This window comes from Azolla caroliniana, unplaced genomic scaffold, assembly GCF_043228905.1.
Source record: "Azolla caroliniana isolate FFs.n. ecotype wild unplaced genomic scaffold, voAzoCaro1.0.p SCAF_16, whole genome shotgun sequence".
Taxonomy (NCBI): Eukaryota; Viridiplantae; Streptophyta; class Polypodiopsida; order Salviniales; family Salviniaceae; genus Azolla; species Azolla caroliniana.
Window position 1 is genome coordinate 3724451 of NW_028230451.1, and position 12706 is coordinate 3737156.

General features: G+C 38.0%; 1 protein-coding gene across 2 annotated transcripts; it reads left to right on the forward strand.

Moving 5' to 3' along the window:
• The first annotated feature begins 1123 nt into the window (after window positions 1–1123).
• On the forward strand, window positions 1124–10918 carry LOC147853645 (dihydroorotase, mitochondrial-like). Of its 2 annotated transcripts, none has more exons than XM_087331829.1 (8): window positions 1124–1269; window positions 7783–7935; window positions 8006–8187; window positions 8352–8488; window positions 8582–8747; window positions 9560–9676; window positions 9763–9923; window positions 10448–10918. In XM_087331829.1, the coding sequence occupies exons 2-8, from the start codon at window positions 7892–7894 to the stop codon at window positions 10634–10636; spliced, it is 996 nt and encodes a 331-aa protein (XP_087187955.1). In that variant the 5' UTR covers window positions 1124–1269; window positions 7783–7891; the 3' UTR covers window positions 10637–10918. The 2 variants fall into 2 exon arrangements, with proteins under 2 accessions (XP_087187955.1, XP_087187954.1); XM_087331828.1 differs by having other exon boundaries at window positions 7783–7925.
• Window positions 10919–12706: the final 1788 nt, after the last annotated feature.

Genomic DNA, 12706 nt, shown 5'->3' on the forward strand with positions numbered 1-12706 from the left:
AACACATTTAATTCTACAAGTAGCAAGTGTATTTCACCTAATATAAATCACTTTAAATAGTAAGTTATTGAAAGAGAATTGTGTTCATCTCACCGTGTATATGTTTTTCAATCTTGTATTGCATTTGTAGTATGCTTGATAGGCAATAGAAAACAAATTCAACTAGCTGAAAAACTAACTTTTCATGTCAAACGTGAATTTATAACATTAGAAAGAAAGAAAGAAAGAAAGATATATTGACGTTTTTTAAGATGCCAGGATGGCCTATAAAACCAAACGAGAGATTACTAGAGAGATCTTAGAAGAATGCATTCTACATGTTTCTGAAATGTAGGAGTTGATTACATGCATAGAATGTTAAATAGAATCAAATAATGAAAGATGCGAATTTAAGATGTGCTGCTAATTAAATTCATTGTAAAATGACTACAATGAAATGTAAATTTGTGGAGTAGGATGGCTGCTCAAGATTTCAACCTTTCTGAGAGAATATAAGCATATATACTTTAGTGATCTGCTTAGTAAACTATGTGGTTATTAGGGTACAATGTGTGTTTGTGTGTTTGTATCGAGTACTCTAGAGGAACCTTGTTATGCTACTAATTAATAATGAAGAAGAAAATCTAAATAACACCCACGTATGTAATACACATGTTAAGGCAATCTAAATTATCATATGTAATAGACATGTTAAGACAACCTGTGTTAATCATATTAAGACACTCTAGCAAATCACATTCTCCATATTGTGTTGAGGAAAGAATTCATCTGATCTTTTCCTATGGTTATGTTATGGCATACATATTTCCAACTAGTCACGCAACGACTCAAATAGATTAGAAAGCTTCAGTTATGCAATTTTGTAATGTCAGGCAAGGTATTATCCATTGTATCTTAAACCTGTAAGGTTAATAATTCATACCCTTTTACTCGTTGGAACTTAGAATGGATATGAATGTGTGAACACAGTATAGACATGAGTATATGAATGTGCATGCATGCCTTAATATGCTAACAAGGTAAATTGTTTTAGGTTTGCTTTTGCCTTGTAGATTCTCATGTTACTTTACCAGATAAATATGCAAAGAAAACCTAGTGATTGATACATTTGCCTGAATTGCAGAATGGTTGATGCTATGGAGTAGAATGGACATCTCAGAACTGACATCATCATCTTCAATCGCCATATTTACTCCTCGTGTGAGTGCTTTGTATCACCAGAGCTATAGAAGACAGAATGTATGCAAAAGCAAGATCATTGGCAGCAGTGTGAGTTTATCTCTTGTTCCTTACCTTTCTGGAAATTCTAAAAATAATTTTTTTGTGACATTTTCATGCAATGATTGAGTATGCTGTGTGCGTTAATAACGGTCACACAAAAGGAGTGTTGACATTGATGGAGACAAACTTCTAAGGGAAACTTTACGTGCGCATTGAATGAGAAGGGTATTAGAAATATTGAGAATCGAGTAGATAGGTATATAGAGTTACAACTGCAGAGATGGATATATGAAAACAGAATTTCTATTACATATGAGAGTAGTTCAAAATGGTAGTTTTCCCATGCGCTCACACCTTAGAGCTTAGATAGGATATGGACCGGCTCACTACAAAATTAGTGGGGACTAATGATCAATCTGACCACCGTGTGAGAAAAGTGACTTATAATCTATGTTTGGTCTTAGTATAAATGTGCAAGTCAGTTGACAGTAGTGGAGATATTCCTTTTCTGTCAACTAACTTGTCATTTAATATGACCCAACTCCCTAGGTACAGGCTAGTGCTAGATAATACTTATCTTGAAGTCAATGACGCATACTTCAAGACTAAGTACATCGTAACTTGCCCACAAAATATTCTAGCTGACTTGATTAGCCAATCCTTTTATCTATTTCTCTCTTTCCTAAATATATTGTGTCCTACGCATCTACGGTTTCCTAGATTAACACCTTATCGACCCATATGGTCGAGTTGCACACTAGCCGCTCCTCATTTGGGGCGCTATCACAAAATGTGCACTCTAAGAGCACATATGGGGATAGATTTACAACTTGGGGCTGATCATTGATTATATCTAACACGCCCCCTCAATGATCAACCCATTGAGTTCACTTGGAATTGGGCCAACACCTAGTCGTCGAAGGTGTTGTTGCAACTGTTCTGCCCCAAGCGCCTTTGTGAAGATATCTGCAGCATTTTCTGATGTTGGACAGTACTCAAGCTCCACAATCTCATCATTTATTAGCTCCCGCACATAGTGATACTGAATCTCTATGTGTTTAGTACGTGCATGAAATACGGGGTTCTTGGCAATGGCCATGCAACTCTGATTGTCACACCTCAATACCGTTGCCGTCCTTATTGGGACTGCCACATCCATAAGGATTCTTCTTAGCCAAACTACCTCGCATGCCGCTATGCATGCTGCTTTGTATTCTGCCTCCGTTGAAGATAGTGCCACTGTTGGTTGTTTTTTACTACTCCATGAAACAGCTCCAGATCCTATTGAAAAACAATATCCAGAAACTGATTTTCTGGAATCACTATCTCCAGCCCAATCGGAGTCGCAATATCCACTAAGTTGGTCAATTGTTGGCTTGTAGAAGATTCCATAATTTAAAGTACCCACAATGTACTTTAATACACGTAGAGCAGCTTTCCAATGAGTCTCCTTCGGCTTGTTGCTGAATCGACTCACCACATTGACTGCAAAACAAATATCCGGCCTAGTGTTGCATAGGAAAATTAGACTTCCTACTAGTTGTCTATACTTCCTTATGTCAACCATTGGTGATGAGTCTTCTTGGGATAGCTTGCAGTTTGACTCCATTGGAGTCGACTTCGACTTGCTGTCCATCATCCCGAAGGTCTTCAAGATCTCTGTTGCATACTTTCTTTGTGACATGAAGATGCCGACCGAGGTTTGCCAAACCTCAATTCCAAGGAAGTAGTGTAGAATCCCCAAGTCTGTCATTTCAAACTCAGTTTTCAAACACTCTTGTGTTTGGCCAATGCACTCTTCATGGTCACCAGTAAGTACTAGATCATCCACGTAAATGATAATGATGACTTGTTTCCCGTCCTTCATTTTGACATACATACTTGCATCCGAAGCACATTGCTTAAAGTCGATTGATCGTAAGAAGCTGTCTATCCTCTTGTTCCAAGCTCTTGGTGCTTGCTTTAGACCATATAGTGCCTTCTTCAGCTTGCAAACTTTGTTTTCTGAATTCGGTATCTCAAACCCCGGTGGTTGTGTCACATATACCTCCTCCTTGAGATGCCCATTCAGAAATGCTGATTTGACATCCATTTGATAAATCGGCCATCCTCTTGAAGCAGCCAACGCTATGACCATTCGAATTGTTGTCATGCGAGCTGTCGGGGCAAATGTTTCTTGTACATCGAACCCTTCAATTTGGGAGTATCCTTGCGCTACTAGCCTGGCCTTGAATTTCTCCAAAGAGCCATCAGCTTTATACTTTACTTTCCATACCCACTTCGTGCCTATCACCTTCTTCTTTGTTGGCCTCTCTACCAACTCCCATGTGTCATTTTTCATGATGCTATCATATTCTGATATCATCGCCTCTTTCCACTTCGGGTCGGCCATAGCTTCCTCCACCGAGGTCGGCTCACTCACTGAGCCTATGATGTCCACCATCAGAGCCATGTTGACAATGTGGTCAGAGGTTCTTCCTTGCTCCTGTATTCTTCTTGATCTTCGTAATCCATCAGTTGAAGTTTCAGGAAACTCAACTTTAGGAGTATGATCATTGAAGAGTTGTTGAGCCCACTTAGGTATTTTCTTTACATGTGGGACTGGCATAGGCTGAACTAGTGAACCATTACCATCAGATGGTTCAGCTTCCTTTTTTGGATAATGGGTCGGGATTGGGTAAAATACTTCTTCAGTTGATGAGATAACTTGAGAATCGTTGTTCTCAGCTAGCTGTGGTTGTTCCTCATCGAACACCACATCGCGGCTTGTCAATATCTTTCTTGCCTCTGGATCGTAGAGTCGATAGGCCTTTGACTCTTCACTATATCCGAGAAAGATACACTTTTTGCTTTTAGCATCCAACTTCTTTCTGCTCACATCTGGAATATGTGCGTAGCACATACACCCAAAGGTTCTGAAGTGCAGCACTGAAGGTTTCTTGCCTGAATAAGCTTCTTGGGGTGTTTTCCCTTGAAGTGCCTTCGTGTAGCTCCGATTGAGGATGTAAACTGCTGTGTTCACTGCTTCAGCCCAGAATGGGTCGGGCAGCGCTTGTGCCTTCAACATACACCTAGCCATCTCGACAACTGTTCGATTTCGACGTTCGACAACGCCATTTTGTTGTGGGGTGTAGGCAGTTGTAAGTTGGCGCTTAATTCCATGCTCTTTGCAATACTCACAGAATTCTATTGATAAGAATTCTCCACCTCGATCAGAGCGTAGCTCCTTCACTAACTTTCCAGACTCTCGCTCGACAAACTTATGCCATCTTTTGAAGATTTTAAAAGCTTCAGCCTTCTCCCGAAGGAAGTAAACCCACATCTTTCTGCTGAAGTCGTCGACTATTAGCATATAGTAGAGAGATCCACCCATTGCAGGAGTCACCATTTTTCCAGAGAGGTCAATGTGTATTAGCTGTAGAGGAGTCTTTGCCCGATTTTGACTCTCTTTTGGAATGGCTGATCTTTGATGCTTGGCAAGCATCACAAACATGACTTAAGTCAGATAGGGTTGGCAACCCAACTACCATATTCGACTTCTTCATCTCCTTCAACACAGCAACGTTGAGATGCCCAAATCTCTCATGCCATTGCTTTGTGTTGGTACTTGTGCTGTGGTCAGTAGAAATGGTAAACGCGCTCAGCTCATAGAGATTGTTGCGCCTCACCCCTATTCCTACAACCTTGCCAGCAGAATCTGTTATTTCTGCACCCGACTTCTTGAATCGAACATCAAGACCCTTGTCAGTCAGTGCAGAAATGGACAGTAGATTCTTCTTCAGATCTGGCACGTACAACACTTGAGAGAGATGCTTTGTCCCACCGGTCGTTGCTTTGAGGGAGACGGTTCCGGTTCCTTTGGCCGGACATCGAGCATTGTTCCCGACCACAACATTGATGGGCTCTTGTAGAGGTGTCCAAGAACTGTACCAGTCACGATTACTGGTCATATGTCGGGATGCTCCACTATCGAGAATCCAAGACTCATCAACAACTTGAGTGTCAACTGAAGAACACACTTCTTCAGTTGCGACCCATAACTCAAGTTCATCTACGACATTGTTAGCGGACTCGGGCTCTCTCCAAGAAGTCTTATTAGAACCATTCTTCTCATCCGCCATCTTCTTTCGACAATCCTTGATTGTGTGACCCTTCTTGTCACAGTAGAAACACGATCCATTGAACTTCTTCTTCTTCGGTATCCTATTCGCATTGTTTGAATTGGATGCCCCTTCACCCTTAGTCCTAGAGACAAATGCTGAATCTTCCCTTTCTTCTCTTGTCTTCTGCCGAAGCTCCTCTTCAAGCAGCATTGCACTTAGTTCATCAAATTTTAAAGGAGTGGGTCGAACCTGAGTGTTCAATGCTGTCACAATGCCATCATACTTGAAAGGAAGTACTCGAATGCACTGACGAGCCATATCCTCTTGAGAGACGACTACTCCAACAGCCGCCAGCTGATCTTGAAGATCCTTAATCCTTTTTACAAAGGATTCTACTTTCTCTCCATCAGCGAGCTTCTCTGCAGCAAGCTGATTTTCGAGGTTTTGTATCCTTGTATAGTTTCTGGTCTCATACTGGCTGGCCAATATGCTCCAAGCTTCATGTGCCCTAGTTGTATGTTGCACTAGTGTTAGTACGGAGTCACATACACCAGTGACTATGGTACATAGCGCATCAGCATTCCTTCTCTTCCAGGCTCGAAGTAGATCAGCATTTGGAGGAATTGATGTGGTAGGGTGTGCAGGGTCAAAGGTTGCCATGGGCTCAGGGTCTCCCCCTGTGGGTCCCATGATTGTTTCCAACAACTCGTAGGAATCCAAAATGGCAGACATTTTGAACTTCCATAGAGTGTAGTTGGTTCCATCTAGCTTTCCATCAGACAATGGAGGTGGGCGAATGCGCAATGGAGCAGCTGCAACATTCGTGGACAAGGCCATTGATACTCTGTCTCTGTCTCTCTCTCTCTCTATTTCTCTCTGTTGCTAGACAGCAACTACCCGTATATACCTAATCTAGATCAACCTCTTTGCTCTGATACCATATTAGAAATATTGAGAATCGAGTAGATAGGTATATAGAGTTACAACTGCAGAGATGGATATATGAAAACAGAATTTCTATTACATATGAGAGTAGTTCAAAATGGTAGTTTTCCCATGCGCTCACACCTTAGAGCTTAGATAGGATATGGACCGGCTCACTACAAAATTAGTGGGGACTAATGATCAATCTGACCACTGTGTGAGAAAAGTGACTTATAATCTATGTTTGGTCTTAGTATAAATGTGCAAGTCAGTTGACAGTAGTGGAGATATTCCTTTTCTGTCAACTGACTTGTCATTTAATATGACCCAACTCCCTAGGTACAGGCTAGTGCTAGATAATACTTATCTTGAAGTCAATGACGCATACTTCAAGACTAAGTACATCGTAACTTGCCCACAAAATATTCTAGCTGACTTGATTAGCCAATCCTTTTATCTATTTCTCTCTTTCCTAAATATATTGTGTCCTACGCATCTACGGTTTCCTAGATTAACACCTTATCGACCCATATGGTCGAGTTGCACACTAGCCGCTCCTCATTTGGGGCGCTATCACAAAATGTGCAATCTAAGAGCACATATGGGGATAGATTTACAACTTGGGGCTGATCATTGATTATATCTAACAAAGGGGAGCATAATTTTCCCTTCCATTCTATTAATTCTCATCTTAGTGTTGCATCACATGTTACGGGATTGGCCTGAGCAACTGTAAATCAGTCATAAGGGGATATCAGACTCAAGGGAACATTAGCTTCTGGTGATAAAATATGAGAAGATATGTTTAAAAGACTTTTTTGGGAAGAGGCCAAATTTATTTCTGCAGTCTGTTTTTGTTATTCATTTTCTTATTTCTATAAGTATGCTGCCAGTTAATGTTTTTGAAATGAGCTGATCTGATTTTCAGAGAATCAGATGAGTTATTGAGGACAAAATGGCTCAATCTATTTGATTGGTAACATTGATAAATGATCAGAAAGCGTCTGATGAAAGAACCCCCCTGCATCCCCTCCCTATTCCTCCGCTCATAGAAAAGCACAAAAGCACAAATATATACATAGACGCCTCTAAGCTGGGTAATGTTCTGCATATTAAGGAAGTCTCGTCGTGGCACTTCTAAAATACCAAAATCATCCGTAGACCATTACCATTTCACAGGAAAAGGTGAACCATAGCTAAGGATATTGAAGCTACCTTTAGTCCATGCTCACCACATCTGAGTTGAACATTTAAAACAAATGAAATGCTGCACCGTTAACTTTGGAGGCTTCAAATTTTCAGGCTTTAACATGGCCAACATTTGATTTTTGTTTACCTCGTGAGCTTTTCTCTAGTTTTTGTGCAATGTTGTTGTGAGCAAGGATGAAATAGATTGATGAAGTTCATGCAATGAGAACTATGCATGATGATGTCATGTTTTTATTTGATCCTTTTGTAATTCTCTTTTGTAGTATGATATTCGCAAATTTTCACCTGATAGTGTTGATTGTACTGATAAAATAGTTTGACACAGGTTTTGAAGCCAGCATTCCTAAGGATGCAAGTTTCAGAACTATCTAAACAGTCAGATATGAAGGAATTAATAATCACGCAGCCAGATGATTGGCACTTACATCTAAGGGATGGAAATCACTTACATTCAGTTGTACAACATAGGTGATATTAGGTGAAGTTTTACCCATTTTCACTCTTGAATCATCGTGCTCATTTTTATTTATTGATATATTGTAATGTAGTGCAACTACCTTCAAGCGGGCGATCATTATGCCAAACCTAAAGCCTCCAGTAACAACAGTTGGAGATGCCCTTTCTTATCGAGATCGAATTTTGAGAACACTTCCTCCTGATACTTCATTTCTCCCTTTAATGACCTTGTATTTAACAGACAACACCACACCTGAAGAGATCAAATTTGCAAGTAAGCTAACAATGCTTACGTGCTTTCTATTTTAGCATGTTGTATGTTTGTGTTACGTAAAGTATTAGTGGAATGTGTATTGGGCAGAAAAAGAATGGCATGTATATGTTTTATCCTTGGCATGGCTAATTAGGTAAGCTGAAAAACTGTTTATGGTTATACAGAACAAAGTGGGGCAGTGTATGCTGTAAAGTTGTATCCTGCAGGTGCTACTACAAATTCACAAGCTGGAGTAACTGATCTGTTTGGAAAATGTTTGCCAGCCTTACATGAGATGATAAATCAAGGACTGCCTTTGCTGGTAAATAGATGCCATTCTGTATTGTAATAATGGATCACTACATTCTTGCAACTCTTCTATAATCTGTGTATATATATGATGGCCTAATTTTAGGTGCATGGAGAAGTAGCTGATCAGACAGTTGACATCTTTGACCGTGAAAGTGTCTTCATACATAAAATCCTGCAACCACTTGTAAATAAACTTCCACAACTCAAAATTGTGATGGAGCATATAACCACACGCGATGCAGTTGAGTTTGTGAAATCATGCCCTGAAGGTATATCTAGCTGTTTGAATATGACATGTTTTCTATACTATATTGTGCATAAACTAATCGCAAATCAGGAACATCTCCTAAAGTTTAGTCCAGAACTTTGATGTTTAAGATGATTTCAATTACCATGCACTCTAAAATGTGAAATGATTAAAAATATAAGGTCAGTCATCATTAAATATATATTTATGCTTGTTAAATTACAGAGTACATAAATAAACTAGTTGTCGAGGGGGAATTTATAGACATTGTAATTTTGATGTTAGTGATGTAGAATTGTCTTATTGTTTTCCATTTTAATCACCATGTGCTAGAAAATATGTATAACGGATTAAAATGGCAATGCTTACTCATAATGTAGATGCATGCTTGTTGCATTACTGAGTACAGGGCTGCACTAACTGTAAATTGGGAATGCCTATTTTCTCTTCATTAAAAGCTCTAAAGAATCCACACTATGTTTAAAGCAGGTAGATCATGAGAATAAGTTTGCATATGCTGCGTTAACTTGAGGATTTAAATGTAAGTTATACGAAATTTGTAATTTATAAGATGCGATGTTTTGGAATAAATAATCATCTTAGCTTTTTCTTGGTGTGCGTGGATGCAGTACCCTTAGGTTCATATTTGTATGCATTTTGTATATAATTTCTTAGACTAATTCATATTTATATACCATTTGTATGTAATGTTGTGCATAGACTATTTGGTGCCCATCATTTTGAACATGAATTTTTTCATTGATGCAATATTTTCTGGTACACGGGTATGCCCTGCATTAACAAATAAGTTTAATACCTTAGTTTGTTTTGTAGGGTTTGTTGGAGCAACAGTCACTCCTCAACATATTGTAATGAACAGAAATGCATTATTTCGAGATGGGTTGCAACCTCACAATTACTGCTTACCTATCCTAAAGCGAGAAGTCCATAGTAACGTTGATGAATGGTTTCTTAAAGTTATTAGTTCTTTTTTGTTTTACCAGCTTACAAGTATAACATTGCTGCATTTATTGCAGGGGATGCGGTCTTGAGTGCTGTGACAAGTGGAAGCAAGCAGTTCTTTCTTGGCACTGACAGTGCCCCTCATGAGAAGCATACGAAAGAAGCACCTTGTGGCTGTGCTGGCATTTTTAATGCTCCTGTCGCTTTATCTGTTTATGCTCAAGCATTCGAAGAGGCAAGGATCACACAACTCTGCAGAATACATTTGTGTGCATATATGAAATATTGTCGTTTTCCTTTTTACATAGAATGCATTAAGTCTTCTATTTGGTACCCAAAACTAGAGAACCCCAACCCTAAGATAGACAGAAAAATGTGAAGGGGTCTATTAGCACTACATTTGTGCAGACTTTCTTATGGTTAGTTGTGCACTTAGAATGTCTCAAAACTCCTTGACGAGCTCAGGTTGGGCTATTTGAGAAAAATCAGTACATAAGGTCCTTGTGATGTTGTAAGAGTACCATTGAATGCAATATAATAGCGCAGGTTTAGGGACATCCATATCTGGTTGAGTATTAAGATTCTGCCATGTATATATATTAGTTAAGATTTTCTTTATGTATCCCAAAAGAGATCCTCAATGTCTTTATACATATGCACCAAGAAAATATAATATACTACCTGCGTATTTGACTATTATTTCAATATATACCTTATGTTGTGGTAAGTTCACAATCCTATGTGTGCCCTTTGTCACAGGCTGGTGCTCTGGATAAGTTTGAGGCCTTTTCAAGCTTTAATGGACCTGATTTTTATGGGTTACCAAGGAATACAACAAAGATAACGTTAACAAAGAGAAATTGGACTGTACCAAAAGAATACAACTTTGGCTCAACCACAGTTGTCCCCATGTTTGCAGGAAAAACATTAGATTGGAAGATCGATTAAAGTACAACCATTTTTCCCTTTGCCATATTGGTCATTTGTCAAATACAGCAGACCTAAAATCAATCGCAAAAAATTCAGTTTAAGGTTTGAACGTCATGCGTCCTCAGAATTCAAGTCATCCTTGCTGGTTATAAAAAACAGTTGTGCCTCTCTGCTGTTAGCAGTCAGCAAATCATCACAAAATTCTGTTATGGATCAATAAAAAACCATATCGCTGAGACATGTATGGTTTCCTATGGTTTTCATCTTCCAATCATATTTGAGGAGTTCCTTTTTTAATGATATCATCGAATGTGAGTATACACAATTTTGCATGAAATTTGTTATGTTTGAGTCAATAAATTTGATAGGGTTTTAGAGGCCATTGATTTCAATCTACTTTTGTCAAAAAGTGGAGAGATTGTTGTAAGGTGGTAATTGTTGTGGCTGTTCGCCTCACGTCATGTTTTCAACTAGTAATATAAAGTGTTACTAAAATAAATAAAAACATATTCAGAACCTATTGGCATGCGAATTTCATTGGGTAGTAGGCTTATGGATGAGAGTAAATAATTACACCATTAGCCAACCAATGAAAGATTTTGAAATCAGAGGTTATGGAGGGGCTTATGGATGAGAGTAAATAATTACACCATTAGCCAACCAATGAAAGATTTTGAAATCAGAGGTTATGGAGGGTTTGACTGTGACAATCTTCCAGTATCTTTACCTATTCATAATGGATCTATGATATACTAAACTTAATAGTCCATCCTTAATAATAGGTTTAACAGTTGTCCACCCATTTTAGGCCCTTGAAAATGCCACCTGGCATGTAATTGCTTTTTGAAAGAGTTAACATGAATGAAAACAATTTATTTGTCAACACGGATAGGGGGTAAATATTTTCCTCATCCATGAACTTCTTTATAAACTGCCCGTTTAAAACAAAAAATAGCATCAACTATAATTAATAAATTACATAAAATATATATATAAATATGTACTAACTCTTGAGCATTTTATTCTTTCATAATTGTGTACACACACACACACACACACACATATATAGAGAGAGAGAAAGAGAGAGAGAGAGAGAGAGAGATTTTGTTTATGTCAAAGATACATAAGAAATTTGATTATCAATAATTTATTGTTTTCCAAAGTTATTTTGTCCAAAGTAATATGATAAATATTTGGATAAATTAGATACATGCACAAGAAAGTGGTTACGAGTGTTATGCAATCATTTTGGGAAGGCTTTATGTGCATTGATTAAACAAGTAGAACGTGATGGAGAAAGATATTTTTTCTTTATGAGGATGAGAAAACACTTCAGAGATAATACTATACAAGTCTTGGAAAGATTGTTGTATCGTGATATGGTTGGGAGTCGGGACCAATCTTTTCCATGGGTAATGAAACTTTGGGGCTGGTTCTTGTTTTGACACACTATTTGCATGTGAAATAGGTTTATCCAAGATGAATAAGATCAAAAACAGATTTCTAAACAAACGCTTAAATTGTCAAGTTTATTAATGTTCGGGGGCTATCAATACATAAAGTGAAACCAAATTTGAAGAGTTTATGTGAAGTGAATGCTTAGAAGGTCGAAAATACATGAAGAATAGAAGAATTGGATCATTGGCAACAAGATGATATTTATCTATGAATATGTCAAGACATATGCTTAGATTTATTATCTTTTTATAGCATCATGTGGTTTTTGCACATATATATTAATACTTGTTTTCAGAGTGGATTACGTCATCTCTTTTTTAGTGTTATGAGATTTTTAGTAAAATTCACATTTATCAAAATAAATAAATGACAGTTTTATAGTATTATATGGATTCATGAAAAACATAGCAAGTTAGACACTTGGCATTCCAACAAGATTGGCATGTTTTAAAAATACACATCCTGGGATTTTGCTTCTAGACCTCTAGTTTCATTGAAAGTTCTCATCACTCAATAATTCTAGTTCCAAGGCAATTCTTCTCTCACTAAATCTTTTTGTCAAAGAGTAAAAAATTCTCCAATTATGAACTACAAACCTCTTTACATAGTTTTATTAAAAGGTTTTTCCAA